The 21387-nt window shown below is 58.9% G+C and overlaps 2 protein-coding genes across 6 annotated transcripts in view; one reads left to right on the forward strand and one right to left on the reverse strand.

The window, feature by feature from the left end:
• Window positions 1-6272: 6272 nt before the first annotated feature.
• Window positions 6273-6938, reverse strand: RNF222 (ring finger protein 222). The gene has a single exon (XM_075111455.1). It carries the CDS (start codon window positions 6936-6938, stop codon window positions 6273-6275), a length of 666 nt encoding a protein of 221 aa, XP_074967556.1.
• Window positions 6939-19907: 12969 nt separating this feature from the next.
• NDEL1 (nudE neurodevelopment protein 1 like 1) overlaps window positions 19908-21387 on the forward strand; it is a 28517-nt gene continuing 27037 nt past the window's right edge. For 3 of the 5 annotated variants that reach the window (XM_075111406.1, XM_075111408.1, XM_075111404.1), the window contains exon 1: window positions 19908-19998. The gene's annotated coding sequence lies outside the window, so the exon portion shown is untranslated. Of the gene's footprint in view, window positions 19999-20282; window positions 20482-21387 lie in introns of those variants that run through there. The other 2 variants (XM_075111407.1, XM_075111405.1) reach the window with 2 other exon arrangements.

Below are 21387 nucleotides of genomic sequence, written 5' to 3' on the forward strand. Positions count from 1 at the left end.
TGCAGCCATTACCCAAGGCTCATAGCCCTACTGCCATCATGCAAAAGTCCTGAGCTGTTAGTGTGGGAAGTTTCCCTGCTCTCAGGCCAGGGAAATCACACATGCTGGGATCTGCCAAGGGTCCTGCCTGTGCTGGAGGCTGACGGGGAAGGATGACAGGCCATGTGAGAACAGCTTGCACAGGGAGGGGGAGAGGTACGAGTGACACAACAGGCATAGCTAGAGCATAGCATGACCTACAGTCATCTCACCCCAGGTCTTTTAGACAGAGGAAGGGGAAGGAGATGACAGAGGACACTCGGGGCCGCATCAGCTGGCACCCCAGGTGCTGCAGACTAGTTAGCATGATGTGCTGACTGCCTGCAGGACACCTCCACCTGCAGAGTCAAAAAATGCCATGGATGATGGGTGGAGGCAGTGGTGGAAGATGACTCAGGAATGGCAAAGTTAATGGTTGGACGTTGTGCAGGAGAACATGTTAAATACTGCATCAGGAACGCCTGCCAGCCTCTTGGCTGTTCTGGCTCTGTCCCTTTGCAACGCTGGCGAGGGTTTCCTGGGACTCTCAGTTCCTGACCATGTTTCTATCCCACACGTGCTGGGCAGGGCTGGAAACACAATCCTGGTGTATGCACAGCGCAAGGTGCCACATAATCAAAGAGGGGGTTCATGAGGGCCGCAGTATCATGGAAGGCTTAGGTCACCTTGCATAGTCCTGTGTATCATCCCCATGCCCACTTTATCTACTGTCCACCCCACATGGAGAGCTGTGGAAGTCCATCCATCTATCCATTCATCCCCACAGCCTTTTATCCTCGCACATGCATACCTCCATCTAATACCCATTTTCATACTGACCTGACACTCCATCTGTCCATCCATCTATTCATCCCCATGCACTCATCACCTGACTATTCTTCCAGCTCAGACCAATGCTCCGCCCAGTGAATACTCATCTCTGAGTACGCAGGAGAAATGGCTCAAACCTGGGGCGGTTCTGGTGCTCTCCTAAAAAGAAAGCATTACACCCTTGTGCTCATAGTGTGGACCAGTGTTCCTGTAGGGGCTACAGAGGTGCAGGAGACCTCTCTCAGGAGGGCAGAGGACATGTTGATGGGAAGGATCTGTACCCACTCCTTCTTGTGAAGGTTCTTGTGAAGAACCATCCTCAGAAGACTCTGTACGGGCAGACAGCTGCCGTGCCCGAGTTTTCCCTCAACAGGCCCCCAAAACCCATAGCAGGTGATACGAGCTTGCTCCAGATGTTAGCCATGTTTATAAAATCACAGAACTGGCAGAGGCATCCCGACCCATTTTCCAGCCAACTAGTACCCAGGGGAAGTCCCCAAGCCAGCCTGCCTGCCCAAATGGTGCCGATGCCCAGCAACACACACCGAAGCGCTCTGCCTGCAGCACGCAACGCCCAAGAGCAGGGAGGCTGGACACTGGTTTGGCATCATGTAGCACAGTGGATCCCATTGCCCAGGAGCCCTGGGACCTGCCAGGGGGTGACTGGGAAAGGCTGCTTTCAGGCCCACACCTTGATATCTCCAGCATGGAGGGAGAGGAGATGTCCCCGGTGGGAGATGGTGCCTGCTGCAAGGGGGTTGAGGGCTGGAGTCAGTAGCACAATCCGTGTCAGCGAAGACAGGCAGTTACCCCGAGAGCAGTGACCTGCACATCCTGGTGGTCAAGTTAGGGGGCACATGTCTGAGCTCATCTAGATGTGGCCAAACTGCAGGGCTCCTGTGAAGAGATATGGCCTGGAGACCTCGCCTTCCACAGCAAAGAGGAAAAATGCCTCTCACACCCCAGGACTTGGGGTCCTCTGGCACCTCCACCCTTATGTCACTGCCTAGGACTGGGCTGCCCCCCTAGGCACGGCCAGGGTGGAGGAGATCTTCAGCCCCGCCATGATGGAGAAGAGGAAGGCATGGGCACTACAGAGAGATGGGGCACCCCCAAACTGACCCACACAGGGTGGGGCAGTGGAGAGAGGACTTTCATTTGCTTTAATGGAAGAATGTCTGTTAAACAGAAGTTTAACGTTTAATGGAACGTCCATTTAACAGAAGAAAGTCTACAAACAGGGTCCACAGCATGGCTGTGCTGGGCAGCAGGAGATCAGCTCCTTCTGTGGGGACAACCCACAGTCCCAAGACCGTGCTTGTGGGGTGGAGGATGACTGGTCGCTCACTGCAGTTCAAGCACATCTATGGTGCTTGCATTCATTGGCAGCTGCTTGAAACAAAATACGAGCGCATGAAAACATGCATGGAAACATGGGCACCAGCAGTCATACACATCCCCCCATGCACACAGCCCGCTTCTTGCTGGATGTAAGGACACACGGACACACATGCAAATACACACACACACACACACACACACACACACGCTCTCAGGGCCACGCCCTACCCCTACACACAAGAACCCACTCCCAGCCCGGGCTGGGCCTTATTTCTTGCCCAAGAAATACTTGGTTTTGCTGGTTTTGTTCCAAAACAATGCCAGGGATCCCGGCATCTTGCTGCATCACCGAGAGCCCTTTGTGCTCATCACTGGGTCCTACACAGTCCCTCTCCACCAGGGATGGGTCCCCTCCTCCAGAGCTGCCTGGAGGATGTGTCTTTGGCCCGTTAGCTGTTCTGATGCCATTAGCTGGCCCTTAATTTTGTGTGCACGAACGCTGGCCTTCCTTATCTGCAGGAGAGAGCCATTAGCTTCTTCCCCACATGCACATTAGGAAATAATTGCCCTAATAGGCTCTACCGGCTGCCTGGCCCATGCATTCCGCAGGTTACTGCCTTGGGCAGCCTGCAGCAGCTCGAGAACAGAGCCTGGCCACTGGGCTCGTACCCGCAGGCAGGGGTACATGGCTCCAGCATCACCAGGGCCTCCCATGGGACAGAGGATGAGACACCCCAGCCCTCTCCAGTGATGGAAAGGGCAGGGGGGGAGCCGGGCTGGGCCAGGTTGGTAGCATGGAGAGGATGTTGATGCGAGCCATGGGGTGGCCGGAGGGGTGTGTATGTCGGGGGGGGCATTTGGGATGCAATACCAGTGCTATACAGGTGCAACGGAGCCAGGGCACTCAGGGCTTTGCCAGCAATTGCCAGCAGCTCCCAGCTCAAATCACAAGCACTAGCCGTGTGCCAGAAGCCTACAGCTACGGGTGGGTGTGCAAGGTGCTGCATGGGGCTGTTCACCAGCAAATCTGGCCGTGAGGGAGTGACCAACTGCCCACAGCCCCACACTGGCATCTCTGCTGACAGATATGGCAGGGTCAAAGCAGGACTATGCAAGTGTCCCCACCCTGCAGGGATGTTTGTAGAGAACACAACCATCCAATACGTGTCCTGGAGCTGCAAGCGTGAGTTAGCCTTGGGGCATTACATCACCATGATAAACCAAAGCACTGAGTTACTCAGGACAGAGCTGGAAATGGCTCCAATATCCTCTAATAGACACACGCCTGGTGGGAGGACAAGCAGGACAGCATCTGGGGTCTCTGGTTTGCTGGATATCCAAAACTCTTCCCCACGGACCATCAGCAGGGGAGGGCTCAGGAAGGTCTGGCTCTGGCCATCAGCTTTAATAACAAGTAAATAGGATGATGGCAGCTTTTCCATCTGCACAGGAAGGGGCTGGGAGCATCTCTCCCAGATGCAGGCAGGCCCTGACCTAAAATAACAGACACCCATGCCTGCTAGAGCTCCAAAGACGGGCCCTGCTGCCTGGAGATGAGGTGGCTCTGGTGAGGACATGGGGATGGTGGGTGCCCTGAGCACCAGACCTGACTGCAGACTGTTGCAGGAGATACCAGTGCAAACGGCCCTGGCTCAGGCCCACGGGCACAGGAACATGCCACCGCCAGCAATGCTAGTGGATGCTCAGTGCAGGATTTCCCAGGGAATCTCCAACTATTGCTGTCCGACCCTCACCGACAAAAGGCAGGGGCTGAGCACCCAGCGTGCCATGCCCCAGCGCTTGTCCAGCCACGGTGCCAGCCCTGACAGCCGTCCCTGGCCAAGCAGTGCCACCCTGTGGCAAACGCCCTCCTCGCCTCCGAAGGGGGTGAGGCCCATGGACCCCTACCCCAGACCTCCTGGTCCACGGCACTGGCTGCCCCTGCTGATAACACCCCCCTTGGTCCCCTCTCTGCTGGTCCTGCTGGAGCCCAGGACCCTGACACCATACAAGATATCCCATCTTATCCCAGTGCTGCCACTGAAGCTCTTTCCTGTCCCCATTGCCTTGCCGAAATATCTCCAGGACTCCAGCAACAGCAGCCGAAGGTGGGTTCTTCCAGCCCCACCCCCGAGGAGCCCCACTGGGATGCAGGCGAGGGGGGCCCCACTCCCACCTTCCAGCAGCCCTCTGCCAAGGGGCTGGTTCCCTAGCACCTTGCATTAATTCCCCAGATAGACTAATAATAAGGTTTATTATTAAATAATGAGGCATGGACGCGTCATCATCAGGTAATAATTTCTTATGAAATAGGATTTCCATTCCAGTGTGGTGTCTCAAGCACTTTTCCCCAGGCAATTTCCCAGTGCTTCATGCAGGGGTCAGTGCCATTGCACCCTGGGTGTGGGTGGGGACATTGAGGCACGGGGTGGGGGAGTGCAGTAACAGCATCACAAGGAGAAGCCAGGCAGTCGGCAACCCAGCCAGGGCACCATGCCCTGGATGTAACCCCAGAGGAAAGGGTGGGATGGCACAAGCTCCTCTATCCCAGACTGATCGTCCCTTTCTAGCCCCAAGCTGTTCTTATTTGATCACCAGAAATGTGCCGGCTGATCCCAAAGCTGCCTCGATGGCACTGCTGGCTGTGTTTGTCCTACCTGATGCTCAGCCGTGCAGCGGGAACCTCACTGCAGGGGCATGGGAAGAGTGCACCAGCCCTCCACCCCTCTGTCACCTCCCACAGCGCTGGTGAGGTACGTCCTGCTCCTGCTCACGGACACATTGGGGTGCACATGAAAGTGCCGTGGCCCTCAGGGCACATTCCCAAATGACGGGGCTGAGAGCAGCACCCACAGGGACAGGGACTGGGTCAGGAGGACAAAGGTGACAGCGAGGGTGCAGATGCTGCATTGGGGAAAGTGCAATGGGGGCCCCAGCATCAGCGGGCAGCTCTGGCATGGGGGTGACCAGCAGCCTCCACTCCCCCTTGACAGCAGGCACAGAGGGTCCTAATCTCAACTGTGCCTCTCAGATGTCCACTCCCTTCCCAAACTATGGCCCCTGGGTGGGACCCATCCCAAAAAGGGCAAAGCCTGGGAGGGCTGACCAGTGCCTAACCTCTTTGGCACGGATGAAAATGAGCTGCTGGGTGTTAACCCTCAGGAGCTAGATGTAGGGATGAGGAAACATCACTCTGCCAAGGCACAGGGCTCTAGCAACAAGAGCAGGGTGGGATCCCAAATCTGCACCTTTATGCATTCCAGACCTTTCGTTTAGGTCCCTGCCCCATGTCCCACTGCCTGTCCCTGGATCCCCAGGGCAGGAGGGATGCCTGGGACACTGGGATGATGGCCACAACCCTGGGGAGCTCAGAGAGAGCGGTGAGGGAGGGAAAGGCTGGGACTGCCTGGGGGATGAGCTGGCGCCCCTTCTCACCCCATCACTCTTCATGGAGCGGAGCGTTGGTTGATGGCAGGGAAGATGAGCTCATGGAGGCTCTCCATCCTCTGGTTTCGCTGCCCTTGTTGCCCAGCAGCTACTCACATCTTTGGGATGGAAAGCAATGAGTTTCTGCTCCAGGGTGGCTGCACCATGTACCCCTATGACCTTGACAGCCAGCCAGGAGCCTGGGGACCTCCAAAAGCCCCAAAGCCTGGCAGCATGACCCTCCAATGCACAGAGGCCTTGGCTGTCCTGGGCTCTGGGTTCCTGGGTGCCATGGTCACAGCCCCCCAGGAGCTGGGCTGGAGGGGGGGCACCAGCACAGCCCCACCACTCCCTGCACACGCTGTCACAGGGCGCGGGAGGAGCAGCCACCCTCTCTGCTAAGGCACAAGGAATCCACTAGCAGTGTTTGGCCTGCCACATTTTAACCAAAAGAGGCAGCAAATACCAGCAGTGACACTGTGAGCGCCTGGAGATCTACAGAAAGGTGTGAAAGTCCATTCAGTCTCTGGCCAGAGGAGAGAGCACCTGGAGCTGCTTCTGGACTTTCTTACAGGATCTTTCAAGAGAGGTCCCAGCCCTAGCTCTGTCCCAGCATCAGTGACACCTCTGCAGTAACTGAGCTGATCCGATCTGTGCTACGAGTCCCTCTTTACCAGCAGCAGCCAAGGGAGCACAGCCGCCAGCATGGCCACAGTCAAGATGAGGAGGACGGCAAGGGCGATGGGTGACTGGCAGCATTTCACCCCCAGGGCCGAGCTGGATGACACCGAGCTCTGTGTTTCCGCTCTGCTTCTCCTCCCCAGGGAGCCACAGTCTGCATCCACCAGTGGCATCCCGTGGTCACTGATGACAAAGATGTGGGCTTCCCGTGCCAGCTCTCCTGGGACGCCCGGCAAGTCCATGGGGCTGTTCCCAGCATTGCAGGAGCGGTCGAAGCTCTGCACCGGCATCACAAAATGGCTGGGCACCAGCAAGGTGTTGCTGGCCTCCATTTTGGTGAGATGGGACAAGGAGGAAGGTGACAGAGGCATCTCCAGTGTCCGAGCGTTGGTGCTTGCCTTGGGCGGCCATAGAGTCTTCTTCTTGATGAGGAAAGTCACGTAGCGGCAGACGGGGCAGATGATGCTGCTCTGAACCTGGCCGTCGAGCTTGGCGGAGAGCAAGCACTTCACCAGGCAGTCGTGGCAGAAGGTGTGCCCGCAGCTGAGCTTGCGGCGCGTGGCCTCCAGCGGGTGAAACTTCTCGTAGCACACGGGGCACTCGGCCAGGGGACCCTCCTTGCTGGATGAGGTCTCAGACATCCCTGCTTTATTGGCCACAGGTGCTCCCCAGCTGCAAGGAAGATGGGTGGTAAGTTAATAAGGGTCTCTGTTGCAACAATTAGCATAATCCATTTCTTCATCTCTCCTCCTCCTCCCTGCTCTCTTGCCTTTGCCTTCTTGCCTCTAACAGATTCAGTGGGTGGCTACTAGGCATGGTCTCAACAAGGGAGGGCATTTTCAGGAGCATTAAGCCTCTCGGTGTGGCCCTTGGGGCAAGAGAGAGATGATGAGAGTACCTCAGCTCCACAGCCACCAGGGCAACAATGTCCAGCTGCAAAACCACACAGAAAAAGGCATGAGCCCCTGGATGGAGCTGTGTCTACCTGCTTGGCACCCGGTACAGATAAAACAGGTTCAGCTTGTGTCACAAGTGCCTCAATGCTCTGCTGCCAGCTCCAGGTGTGCAGGGGGTGGGAACTCCCGTCCCACAGAGAAACCTGCCGAGGAAAGGGAGATGCTCCCATCCCAGGGGTCACAGAGGGGCCAGGAGGGGCAGGGGGAGGCCAGGTCAGTGGGGTGGGTGGGAGCACAGGACCCCATGGGGATGGAGAGGAAGCATGTTGTACCCAGGACGGGCAGCAAGCACCCGAACAGGCTGCTTCTAGGCTGCTGGAGGATGTCCCAGGCTAGTGGCCAGGCCACCCCCATCTCCAGGCCATGCTCCTCACTCATGCTGGAGCCAGTGTGGATGGCAAGCCCCAGAGACTGGCGTCTCCTGTTAGTCAGAGCGGGTAGGGCAGAGCCCGGGCTGCTCACCTGGCCCCCGCCCTGGCCCAGGGTGCAAGGGGGAACACAGGTCCGCTGTGATCCCCAGACCTGCATCTGGGCTGGGTCTGAAGCTCTCTTGTGCGTCTCCCAGGATGGGGAGCATTCACACAGTAGCTTCAGAGAGGGGAGAGGGAAGAGAGTAGAAGGGAGAGAGGAGAGGGGAGGAGGGAGAAGGGGGGAAGGAAGAGAGGAGAGATTAAAAGGGGGAGGGGAGAGGAGAAAGGAGAGAAAGGGTGCTCAGGAACTGGAGCTTCACAAAACCTTCAGTTTTTCCCCAGCCCTGTAGCATTTTCAGACCTGACCCAACCTGCATGCCCTTTCTCACACGATTGTGCCCATGGGCATCCTCACAGCTGTTTCTGGATGTTTTACCATCCCCTTCTTGGCTGCCCTCCTCTTGCACAGGAGCTACCCCTGCACCAGGATGGCCGCAAGAACACAACGAACCATCCCCTCCCCACACAAGAGAAGAAAGACCCAGGTTCCTGCTCTGGTTTAGGAGGGATCAGGGAGTTGATGCTCCCCCAAAATTGCTGCAGAAGGAGACCCCATCCCTGTGCATCCCCTCCATGCCCCAAAGCCCCCTTACCTGCTGCAGGGCACGAGGGCAGGAGCCCCTCCATGCACTCCACTGCTGTCCCCAGAAGCGGGGCTGGCCGCGTCCCAGCCCCAGCACCAAGCACCAGCTGGGGAGAGGACTGGGACACCTATATAACACGGAGGTGTTGGCTGCGCGTTTCATGCAGGTGCATTGCGCAAAATCTGGAGCAGGGACAGGGACAGCTCCCGGGGAGTGAATGCAGAGGAACTCGTTCGGGTTTTAAAGGCCTGATATTCGCCTGGTTGGCCAGGGAGTGGGCGAGGAGCCGGCGTCAGGCGTTGGAGGGCAGGGACAGGAGGCACAGTCCTGCCTGCTTTCCCTCATGTAATAGGAAGCTGTAGCTGGGCTCAATCCTGGGGTCAAACCCCAATAAAACAGGGACTAAAGGGGATGCAGGGACCCCAAACCCCTCTGTTGCCACAAAGCAGTGTGAGCTACAGCATCCTGCACTAGGGCTGGGCTCCTGCCAAACATTTCTCGCCTCCACCCATCACTGCTCCCCATCCCTCACCCTGGGCACATCTTTGTCCCCATGTCCCTTCCCCTCCTTATCCCCCAGACACCCATCCCCCCAGCCATGCACTCCCCGTCCTACATCGTTGGACTTTCACCAGAACCCTGGTGTGGCTGTGCATGGCCCAACAAACTCACAGCTGTGCAGACACAGGGGCCACTGCTGCCTTTCATCTGCCCTGGGAACTGCTCTGGGCAGCGGCAGGAGCCCTTTGGGCTCAGAACAGGCAGCAGTGCCATGCTTGGCCACCTCAGCAGCTGTGGGTGGCTCGTGAGTCACCATCTGGCCACGTGCGGGCTGGAAACCCACATAGAGAAGGTTCCCTGTGGCCTTACCCATGTCCCACGGTGGTTCCCGGCCCTCACCCGACCCCCAGGCAAGAAGCTGAGAGGCACCTTCCATGCAAAGCCTTGCAAAAACTGCCAGCAGGGTGGATCATTCCTGCCACCATCTTGACTCTTTCCAGCCACCCCTCAGCCCAGCCGGTGGCCATGGGGCTGCCAGCCCACACTCAGGCTTGCTGAGTGGCTTCACAGGGATCTATGCGGGGATCCAGAGGAGGTCCCCAGAGCTGACATAGTGACCCTGAGGCACCCTAACTGCACACCTTCCCTGGCTCTGGCTGTGGCAGTGCACCTGCGGGGCCTGGATTTGCACTGCCAAGGGGCCTGAATGCCCTGGAGGGCTCAGGATCTCCATCATGGAAAGCCTTCAGGAGAAACCTTGACATACAGCAGGAGTCTTGCCGTGGGGCAGAGAGACGCTCTGCAGAAGCATCCCCAGCACTGTGCTCCTCCAGCTTTGATAAGGTGCCAGGGCTCTGTAGGGTCTATGGGGCAGGCAGAAAAGGAGATGCACCCCTGGCACCCAAAACATGATGAGAAGGGCCCTGGAGTCCCTTCGTGGGCAGGAGGGGTGGTTTCACATGGCTGGGTGCCGTGGCAGGGAGCAGGTCTGCAGGCGTGGGCAGCAGTATCAGTCACTTGTGGGTGCAGCGGTTGCAGTAGTTACAACATGGGGCTGGTTTCTGGAAGGAGAAGGGTGGGTGCAGCCCTGCTGGGATGCCCCGTCTGCTGGGGCAGCTGCCAAAATGCATCTGCTCTCTGCAGAGAGCACCCATGGTGGGTGGCTTGTGCCCCAGGGGAGACATCTCAAGCCATGAAGCCCTGTCCCTCACTGGAAGGATACCCAGAGCACGTCAACACCTCCCACACCTCTGCTGAGGATTGGGGACCAAGCCACTCCACTCGTTACCCCGGTTTCCTTGGCATAGTCAGAAATTGAGGCTGAAACCTCTCAGGACAGAGAGTGCCAGGGCTGAGGTTGCACAGTCACCGCTGGGGTAAGCGTCCCCGTCCCTTGGCCCCTCCTTGAAGCTGCTGGAGGTGCCAGGTCTGCTTGCATCCACCAAAATCTCCACTGCTGGACAAGTGATCTGGACCAGTGAGAGCAGTCCCAGTGGGGCAGCCACGCATCTCCTCAGCTTCAGTTTGCTCTCTGCTGGCACCAAGGCGGGGTAGAAATTCCTGTTTCCCATACTTTGAATGCTCTCCACAGTCGGAAACTATGAGGTCATGGCTCTATACATAGGCACTGGAAAAACGAGTCTGCCTCCCTTTGCTGCTTTGACCACGCCAAAATCAAAGGGATTTTGGCATATCATGGCCCCAGCTCTGTCAGCAGTTTCGTTATTTCCCAGGCACGGCTTTTCTCAGTGCCTTTGCCCCACTTCCATGTGCAGCAGAATCTTTCCCGAGAGACAGGATTGCACCTACTGGTGCCTGAAGGACAAGAATCCAGGTTCAGGGGCAAAGCAAGTCCCTAAACGCTGCCTGTATTTTTGTCTCAGGCTTTAAGTGCAGCTCGTGGCCAGTGTTTCAGGCCCCTCAAACCCAATGCAGGGCCACAGGTTCCAGGATCCTTTTGTCCAAGCAAGAAGGTGGCACCAGCCTCAGCTTCTCTCCAGGGACCACAGCTGAGACGTTCTCTGCTCTGGGGTCGGTGGCTTCCAGTGAACAAGGGACATTTCTGACCCAGAAGAGGACACAGCCCTCTCTGCAGGGCTTTTGGGCAGAGCTTTGCACCCTTTTGCAAGGGCAAAAGGATGCTGCAGAGAAAGCCCTTGTCTGCCACAGCATTGCCCAAAGTTTCTACTGTCAGTGACCAGGTGGGGAGGAGGGAAATTGTTATTCTATATAGTTATGTGAAAGTGTTTATTTTCAAAGCACATTTAAAGCCAGAAGATAGATCTTTATGTAAGCCTGGTGCCAGGCAAATATTCACCATAGGTCTCAATATTTCCATATCAAATCTATGCTGCACTTCTCCAAATCATAACAGATGAAGCAGGGACATTTCCAATGAGCAAAGATGTGTCCCCCATCCCTTCACTCAGCTGGGGCCAGGATCCCAGTGAGAAAACTCCCAGCTTTACTCCTGATGGCAAGATGTATGCGGGGAGCGTTGCCATCCAGCCACAAGCCACCCACGGGGCCAGTCACTCCTGGAAAGGCTGGGCTGGGTCAAGTCGCTGGCTTGGGAAGTCTGTAAATGAGTGATTGCTAAAAGCTGCAGGAGGGATCACCATACCTATATTCTCCTCTCTTGGTGGTCCATGAAATGGTGGCTGTGATGGCCAGTGTCCCTGCCCAGAGGTCTCAGCATGTCCCTGGTGAAGCTGCAGGACAGGCCCGGTCCAAGTCCAGTGGGGATGCTGCCCCTCCTGCCTTTCCTCCAGCTCCTTTCCATGCTGGGGCCATTGCACCATTTGAACCTTTTTCCCATCACCCGTGGGCCAGCACGTCTGGTCCATCTCTCCCAGGGCATGGCCAGTCCTCCCAAACACCCACCCTCCCCTCCAGGTTTTCCCTTAGCAATGCTTAGCCTGAAAATCTGAGGCTTTATAGGAGTTTCTGCTTTGCCCATTCTCCTCCCACCTCTTCCCAGCCCTGACTTAAACAGGGTGAGTGGTTGGCATTGGTAGGAATGAGGTGAAGGGAAGGGGGAGAAAAAAGGTAAATCTGTGTTTTACCTTAGCCAGGGGCCATATTTCTGTCTGGGGAAGAAGCTTAGTGAAGGAAAATTACATTCCCAGGGCTGCACTGTGCTGGTGGAGGGTCCAAGGGTCCTGGCCCCTGCCTGAATTATATCCAGTCCTATGCTGTCAAAATAAACTCATAGCTGGAAAAGATGGATGAGCTCTAGGGGCACCCAAGACCTTAAGGACCTCATCCCTTTTTTAAGGAGCACATCCATCTTTCCCCGCGCTTGCTTTGCTTGAATGCAGAGTGGGAGAATCAGTGTCTTTTCCTTCTGGGTGTCTCCATCCTGCCTGTCGGCACCTGGCAGGATGGACACCTGCCATCAAGGTGCTGATTTAGCCAAGGTGGCCCAAAACACCTAGCAGAACCTCTTCCTTTGGCTTTCTCCTCAGTGCTTTTTGCCGTGCCCAGGAGGTGGTGCTCTCGGATGTGCTTTGGCCACCCTAAAATAAAAAGTCTAGGATGCACTGATAAAAAGCCCTGAGCCTACCTCTGCAGAGCTGCCAGTCTGGAGCTGGTGGTACCACCTGCTGGAACGCTGTCTCTTCCCCACCAGCTGGGATGGGATCTGCTTAATCTCCTGATGATCAGAAATTTAGGTCCGGTCATTTGATGTGACGACTGCTTATCAAACTCCAAGGAACAACTGGGTATGTCCCCAAACCCCTCTCCAAACTGTTTTTCCCACCAGATGCTGCCAGCTTTGCGAAGGGACCTGTGTGGTACCTGGGCATCACAGCTCTGACCTGCCCCTGCCTCCCTGCTGCTGTCAGCAAACCCTCCCAGGAATAACCCTGAGCCTGGCGTGAGCCCTTGGAGCCTTATTCTGACACCAAATGTTGGGGATTTGTCCCATGCAGTCCATGCAGAGCCACGCGGCCCCATGGCCATTGGGGTTTTCCCATGCCTGGGAGGGCAACTGCAGTCTCCAGGGGTTCCTTCAATGATTTTACCCCCAAAGATGCCCTCCACCAAGCAGGGCATCAGCTCGCTGCAGGAGCTGCCTATGTTGAGTCTGGGGGCAGCCCAAATGCAATCGCCTGAGATGAAGAGCAAGACCAGAGCTGCACAAACCCCCCCAGGATGATGCCATGAAAACTCTAACTCTAACATTGATGTGGTGGCAAGATCTGGCCCACATCCCCCTCCCCTGGCCCAGGGCTGCCCCTCCACTTGCCTCCCCATCACCCTAGCCCTAGTCCCACCTCACATCCCACCTCAGACCCTCCGGGATGTTGGTAGACAGCACAGGGCAGTTGCTGCAATGGTAACCCATGGCATCATGAGGATGATGGGGAAACAATAGTTTTGAAGCGAGCAGCAGATGCTGGGCAGAGAAGAAGCCATCTATTCAGCAGCGGCAGCCGGAGCGGGCAGCTGCCCACTTGCCTGTGCAGAGCCCTGAGCCGCTGGGGCTGCGCAGCCTTCCTGGAGACAGGACGGGGAGCAGTGTATCAAAACCCAGGAGGGATCCATCATCACATTTAATGGTAGTATTAAATGTGGCCAAACAATGGCAGATTGTCCCCTGCTTGTCCTCCCTCCCCGGTGCCCACACCAGCCCCTCTGGGGAAGCACACAAACCCGATGTAGACCCACTATGGTCCCTGTGACCTGTCTCTGCTGTGCCATGAGCCATGCCACCAGTGTGCCCTGCAGCAGAGGGCATTGCCTGGCTCTTTTACACCATCCCCTCTGGCTGCATTTTTACCAGGCAGCTCCCTCAAGCCTTATTCTGGGGGACACAGCACAGAAACCCTGCAATGTTAGCAGTGGTTTTGCCTGCCAGGCTGTGTTGCAGTTTGGGTTTTTCCTCCAAGACTCAGCTCCTGGAGCAAAGGAGTTGCTGCTTTTAACAGGAAAAAGTGCAGGTCAACTTCTAGTCCTGCAACAACACATCCTGGAGCAGCACGGAAAGGAAAGGCTCAATGAAATGAGCACTGAATGCTTGATTTGGGTTCATTTATTGATTTTTCCAGGATCTTACCATCACGCAGCTAGCAAGGTGCTGTGAGCAGAGAATTTGCAGGCAGAGCTGTTCCACCACCCGGGACCACCCTGTGGGTCACCAACCAGAGAAACCTGAGCATGTTATCAAAAGGAGGATGCTCGGCACAAAGTGCATCTCCCCAGACATGCTGGCACGAGCAGGAGGACTCTCCTCCCCATTCTGCCATCCTGTGGGGCCTGCAGACCCCGTAGTCAAAATAAGGGAAGGAAAACCCAGCCCTTCCTTCCAGCTGGGGTCAGCTGGAAAACATATAGGGTCCTGCCAACCCCCCAGCCCACAGTGTCCCACAGGGGCATGTGGTACCTGGGGTTCCCCTTCCGCATCCCGGGGGTCACAGAGACAGAATCCCGAGGCGGCGTCGGGGCCGTCGCCACTGTCGCAGCAGTTTCTCATATCTCCTGGGCCCTCCACCTCCATCATGGGGGAACCCCAGGGAAATGGGCACAAGCAGATCCTGGGTGCCTAAGGGGTCACCACTGCACTCCATGAGCAGCCGGGCAATAATCAAGTCAATCAGCATTTCAGGGTGGCTTTGCTTTTGACAGGCAAGTTGAGCTGCAAACAAGTATTTTAAGGAATCACTGGCAAAGTCTGTTGAAGGAAGCAATTTGGCAAATATTTACCAGGCATTGAAGGCAGCACTCAGATTAGTCAATAAAAATAGCTACATTTATCAAAAAAAGTCTTCATATGGATGGATACAGCCAGCTCGGAGGAGGACTTTGGGTGCAGGATAAAGGGATGATAAATGAAGTGAACCCTTTGTTGAGTACAACAGAGGTTTTTCCTGCCTTCGTGCTAGAAGAAATATCCTGTTAAGTGTCAGCCCTTCCCCTGGCCCTGGACCCGGCCATCCCTCTGGCCAAGCAGCGAGGTCTCGCCCTGGGCTGACTCGCAGAGGATGGAGTCCTTCATCCCCCGGCGGGAGGGGGGATGTGGCTGCCGGCTGGTGGCAGCAGCTGCCCTAATGAAGCACCTTGTCCTGAAACTTTCACCTGACCTGCCTTTGCCTGGGGTGTCTGGGTAGCAATCCTGCTGGGCCATCTGGATACATCCCAGGGGAGTGTTGGGTATCGGTGGCACATGGCTGTAGGTCGAGCAGTGAGACCTCAACATCCCCCCTCCCTGAAAATCAGCCCCAGGCTGCTGCAGGCATTGCAAGGGCAGGAGCCCTGGCCATACGTTGCACTTGGCTTCATCCAGACCCACTTAAATCTGGGGGGCAGAGTCCCCCCGGCCATGCCACAGAGCGGCGGCGTGGCACTGCGTGGATTTGCTTTCCCAGCTCTTGCATCATCCCGGCAGGCTGCTGGGCCGTGGCGTGTGCCAGGCAAGCCGAGCCTCAGCCAGCCCCACTGCCGGCAGTGCCAGCAGCTGGGGGACACGCCAGCACAGAGCCATCAGGGCCCCTGCCCCCGGGCAGAGCCGCGGGGTGGCCCTACCTGCAGAATCTCGCTGTCGGAGCTGGGCAGGGAGCACTGAGGGTCTTTGCCCAGGCCAGTTGTCCCCTCCCAGAACCATTGCTGTGCCACATCTCCCTAGAGCTGTTCCCCATGGACCCACACTCCCCAAAGCCCTCCTAGTCCTTTGTCTCTCCGTACACTTCCCTCAGCATTGCCCTGCCATGTCCTTCACAGACCTGCAGTCCCTGTGCCGACCTGCAGTCCCTGTGCCGCCCTCAGTCCTGGCCCCCTCCAGTCTCCCTATACCTCTCCCAGCCCCATCCTTCCCTGAATGGCCTCCCGTATCCCTCCCACATCCAGCCCTACACCCTCCCCAGACCTACCCATCCCAGTCTCACACCTGCTTACATCTCCTCCAGCCCTGTCCCTCCCTGCATCCCGCCCTCCCCGTCCCGTCCCTCCCCATGCTGTGTGTGGGGGCACACAGAGCCTCATGGGACACACATCTCGAGGGCTCCACACAGCCATGATTCAACCCATTGGGTTACAAGGATGAAATATTGCTGCCACTGTTGTCAGTGCAGCACTTGGATGGGGACCACGGGGAGTTGTGGGCAGCAAATCTTGCATGCAGATGGCAGGTCCTGCCCCAGAGGCTGCCTTGGCCAGCCAGGAAAGGAGGCAGTGGGGTGGGGGTATGAGATCATGACTCTTTGGAGGCAAACATCAGTCTGGACAGGGCTCTGATGTACCCCAGCACCTGCCAGCACTGAGCCTGGCAGACTTGTGACACGGGGTCCTCAGCTGGAGCTGTGCGAGGCCGAAGTCTGAAGGTCTGTGGTCACCTCTCCCAAGCCCAGCAGTGGCCAGGCTTGGCCAGTTCAAGCACCACAAAGCTCCTGAGGTGCAACGAGTTGACAGTTCTCAGATGACATCCAATGGGCAATGCTCACATCTCCAGAGCCACAAGGAGATCTGTATGCTGCCACCCAGCACAGATCAGTGCCCAGCTCCCCGGGCTGTCTCCCATCCCAGCTTCTCCATCACCCAAAGCCAGCCTTGGAGCCCTGCCAGGTCTCCCTGCCATGGCCGGGGCAGCTTAGGCACTGCTTTGCCTCACTGACGAGCAAATCCTTCGCCAGGCAGCTGAGAGTCTGTGCACAGCATCCAGCTTTCCCCCAGCTGCTACAGCTGGTTAAGGTGTACGGGCAGATGGGATTAGTGCTGCTGGAGTCAGGGAGATGTGAGGGGAGATGCCCACAGCCCCATGTGTCCCGCTGGGGCTGTGCCCTCTCTCTGGCTGGGCTGCTCCCAGCTCCGTCGCCCCAGCCTAGATGCTCCTGGAGTCAGCAAGACACCCCTCCAAGGCAGGGGTTAGTGAGAAAATCCCTGCCCCTCTCAAAAACACAGCCCCAGTGGCTATTTCTCCCTCTTGCACCTTCGCCAGTGTCTCCCCAGAGGATGCCCAGGAGTACCTGAACTTTCTGGGGCCTCATGTCTGGGCTAATAATTTCCAGCCATAACTGATCCACACCCACCCTGCACCCCACCCTTTGGGGCTGTCCCTGCCACGGGTCTCCCTGCACCATGGCACAGCCCTTGCAAATATATAACCTGTCCTGCCCCCTGTCCCCCTACTCACCCCACGCCAAAACAATCCCCAGCAGCCCCACACCTGACTGTGGGACAGACCAGGCTCCTGCCCGTTCCGTGCCCCCCTGCCCCCGTAAGAGACCCCCCCCTTTGCTCGAATCCATTACGGCTGCCTTGTCTCCCCCTGGCCTTTCAGCGGAGGGGCTTTTGCTGGCGAAACACAGACCCAGCTCAGCCGGCGGGAGACACGGCTGCATTGTGCAGTCGCTAATGCTAAGTGACTGCTCCTTTGTGCGGCTGGAAGCGCCGAGCCCCTTGGTGAATGCATGGGAACCACTCTGGCTTACAATGGGGTGCAGCCGGGAGCGACCTCAAAGCAAACATTGACTTAAAAATCAGTGTTAACCAGGCAGGCACACCAGACCTCTTGGGAAATACGGCCCCTGCCAGTGCTACGCCTTTGTTGCTGGAGGCAAAGCCCCGCCAGGCTGGGACAGAGGTGGTTGGTAAAGGCAGCTTTGATGGAGCTGTGGCATCCATCCCTGGTCCTAGAGATGCTGCGCTGATGTCAGCAGCTGGCTGGGACAGCGGTGCTACTGGCCACAGGGAGACGCAAAGGCTATTTCATTAATCTAAGCTCCTGGCCCAGGAAAGAGGGGCCAAGGAGCTCAGGCTGGGGTTTAAAGGATCCCACCAGAGAGAAAAAAGATCCGGGATGTGCCACTCTGCAGGTGCCCCTGGGGAAATTCATTTAGGGTTGTGTAGATATGCCCTTGGCACTTTTATAAAGGGGACACCCCTGCCCCAGCGCACACAGCTCATTTGCAGTGGTCTTGCAGGTCGTGATCTCTGTGATGATTTAGCGAGGACGCAGATCCAGGTTTGGGTTATGCGGCACAGCGAGGTACCCCCACGCAGCCTGCATGTTGGTGTGCAGCCCGGAGCCAGGAGTGACACTGACCCCTGCCTCCCACAGACAGACGTCCAGAGGTGTGGACAGACGTGCAGAGAACCCTTGCACCGCCGCGGGTCCCCAGCGAGAGCTCAGCTCGTATCCTTGCAGATGACTGTACTGCACGTTCATCCCCATGGCAGGGCCACTCCATAATTGAAGAGTGAGGGAAAAAATGCACCAGGACCACGTGGGATGCACGATGCAACAGTGCATGGCATTTCCTCACAGTTTCTGAAGTGCAGTGAGAAAACCAGGCACCCAGCCTGCTCCAGAGCACGGTGGTGGGCACCCGACCAGAGCTGGGCTGTGCTCACACTCAGCAGCACCAGCTCTGGCTGCTCCCAGCTCAGAGCTGCCCAGGGCTGGATGCTGGGAAAGGAGGTGTTCTCCCAGCCAGGCCTCCAGGCTCTGCACAGCTGCCTTGATCTCCCACTCTGCTTTCCAGAGACGGTTTCAGAGAGCCAAGGAGGGGGTTAGTTGAAGTGAGAAGGTGGGAGGTGAAGGGGGTGGGCCAGGGCTGTGAACAGGGCCACCTGGGCACAGAAGATACAGTGGAAGGTGCACAAATACACACTGGGAAAAGGCTCCATTTCCAAGAGGGATGAGACAGCTCCAAGGGCAACTTGCCACCAGGATGACTTCTCATAGGACGCTGTGGCTTCCCCACCTCTCGCAGCCTCTAATGCAGGTGCAGTGCGTGGCTCGGAGCCGCGCTCTGCCGCACGTCCCAGGCTTGGCCTGACGCTGCTGAGCAGCATTTGTGGCCTTGTGTAATACCCAGGTCATGGAGGGTGACCCAAAGAGTCCTGCGCAGGCATCGGGGGATGTCCGTGATGCTGGCTGGACGCCTGGCTGGGGAGGGAGCGGTGCGTGCTCAGGTTGCCCACAACCACCCATCCCATCTGCTGTGGGAAAAGGTGGGAAAGCACCAGAGCATGAGCCCTGGATAACCCCGCATATGGGTGGGTGGGACATGGCAGAGGAGAGGCTGTGGGGACAGACGCAGGGACAGAGACGGCTTTGGTGGCGCCCTGCCCACAGAGGGGACAGGCCGTCCCGACGAGGGCAGCCGGCACGGCCGCAGTTTCGGCCACTGCCGCGCCACGCTGCCAGCAGCATGCGCCCACGGCAAGGGGAGCACGAGGGCATCCCAACAGCGCTGCCTGCTGCTAATGACAGGCTGACCAGCTAATTAGAGAGGGCAGGAAATTAAGCATGCAAACGAAGCTTAAGTATTAGGTCATTGCAAGAGAGCCGGGAGGTCAACCGCTGGGCAGGTCCGGTCCTGGAGGCTCCATGGAGGCACCCTGTCCTCCCCTGCCCGCCGCCCCGGGGGGCTGCAGGGACACGCGCGGCAGGCGCGAGGGCGGCGATGTGGGGCAGCAGGCGAGCCCCCCGCTAGCGGGGAGATGCTGCACCGGGAAAGCAGGGATTCGGAAAGCAGGGAGACAGAAAGCCGGGATGGATCGGGATGGTCTTGGAGGCCATCAGCTGCCCTAAGCCTGGCGCGGGGTCAGTGGGGTCCCCGAAGGGGGTTGAAAAAGCGCCTCCCCGCAGGGAGCTGCGCTGCTCTCGGGGCTGCCTGGGGACTGGAAAGGTGTGCAGGGAACGAGGGAGCGGCTGCCAGGATGGGGGTGCGGAGGGAGGGGGTCCCAGCGGCCGGGGCCGGGGCCGCTCCCGCTCCCTTCTAGGGGTGTCCCCTCTAAGGCCCAGGTCTGCGGTGCCGGTGCCTGGGCCTGCCCTTCCCGGGGGCACCGGGGGACGGAGCCGCGGGCGGCAGGGAGGCGGCAGCTCCCACCGGGCTGACCCCGGGGGCGGCCGGCGGGGCGGGACGGGGACGAGCGGCTGAGGCAGCCCCCCCCGCCGCGCTGGGGCAGGGTGCGGGGGAGCGCCGGCGGCTCCCGGGAGGGGCGGGAAGGGCACGCCGGGCACGTCCGGGCCGCAGCCGCCGGGCAGAGCCGGGACGCAGTCCCCTACCCCGGGCGGAGGCGGCACCGGCGGCCAGGGAAGCCCCGCCCCCCACCCCTTTGCGTGCAGCGCTCTCCCCGCCCCTCCGTTGCATCACGGGCGCGGGCCCGCCCCCCGGAGTACCCGGATGAGGCAGAACCGGCGCCGGCGGGCGGTGCTGCGGCTGTGACAGGGGATGCGCCCCGGTGAGTGGCGGGCGGCGGAGGCCGGGGATCCCTGCGGCGGCCGCCAACCGGCGCGGGGAAGGCCGGGACACACGGGGCGGACGGGAGGGGGACGCGGCCGCGGCGGGGGTGAAGGGGGGGGTGCCCCTCGCCGTGCCGGGGGCTGCGGGCCCCGCACCCTTCCGCTGATTGGCTGCAAACTGACAACGGGGCAGGTCCCGCCCATCCTCTGCTCGCAGTTGGCTGGCGCCGCAGCCCCGCCGCCTCCCATTGGCGGAAACGAGTGCCTGTCAGTGGCCGGTCCGGCTCGGCCCTGCCCGCCCGGCCACCGCCCTGCGCGAGCCGGGTTCCCCCGCGTCCGCTGCCTGCCGAGGGGCCGGGGCCGGCGGGACGGGCCGGGGCAGCGGGGCGGGTACGCGGGGCCGGGCACCCCTTCCCGGCGGGGCCGGCCGTGCCCGCCCGCGAGCGGCTCTTGCGGAGGGGGGAAACACCCCCTTTGTAAAGGTATTTTCGGCTGAGCGGGAGGGAGGGGGCCGGGCCTGGCGCGGGGCCGCCTCCCCGCGGCGGCCGGCGCGGGTTTGCCCTGGAGCTCCCGGGTCTGGCCCCCCAGGTGCCCGCACCGGGCCTATCGCACCGCGGCGCCTCGGTCCCCCCCGTCCCGCGCTATCGCGGGGCCGGTCGGGCCGGGGCCGGGCCGGGCCGGGGTGTCCGGCGGGGAGGGAGGGTGGCTGGGGCGGGGGCGGCGGCCCGGCGGCGCGCTGCTCTGGGAAGGGTCCGGCTGGAATTGCAGAATTCGGGTGGGTTGAGCCAAAGCCGCCCAACCCGCGGAGCCCGCCCGGCTCCGGAGCCGTTCCTGGCCGCCCTCTGGTCTGGAAGGGGACGGCGGGCGAGGTGACTCACCCGCGGGTTGCCGTCCCCGGGGCTGTGCGATCCCTCCTCGTGTGATGGGGCAGGGCACTTTTTTTTTCCTGCTCTCTGTTTCAATGTGGTAGCTACGCTCCCTGTCCGTCCCCGCCAAGTCCCAGGGAGGAGGGCAGCCAGGGCGGCCTCGTTGGTGGCGAATTGCTCTTGACTTTGCTCAGAGCGATTTCTGAATGCAAAGGGTCTTAACCACGTGCGTGCTCAGAAACATGCGGCAGAGTAAGTTCGTTGCCTTTCCTGGCTGTTGTGGGGGAGCACGGCTGCTCCCTTTGCAGTCACTGTGCCTCCTTTGTAGGTGGCTTTGTCCCAAAAGGGGATTAGTTATCATCTGTCCCCAGTCACAGATACAGAACTGGACCTATGATTTGCCTCTCTTCCGTAAAATACTTGGTGGATGTGCCTGGGGCACATCTCAATCGAGTATTTTTCAGTAATTCTCTGCGGGTTTTTCTCCGAGGTTTTTATCGCCTCCCTGTCAGCTTAGCGAGT

Source organism: Phalacrocorax aristotelis, chromosome 16 (genome assembly GCF_949628215.1).
Source record: "Phalacrocorax aristotelis chromosome 16, bGulAri2.1, whole genome shotgun sequence".
Lineage (NCBI taxonomy): Eukaryota > Metazoa > Chordata > Aves > Suliformes > Phalacrocoracidae > Phalacrocorax > Phalacrocorax aristotelis.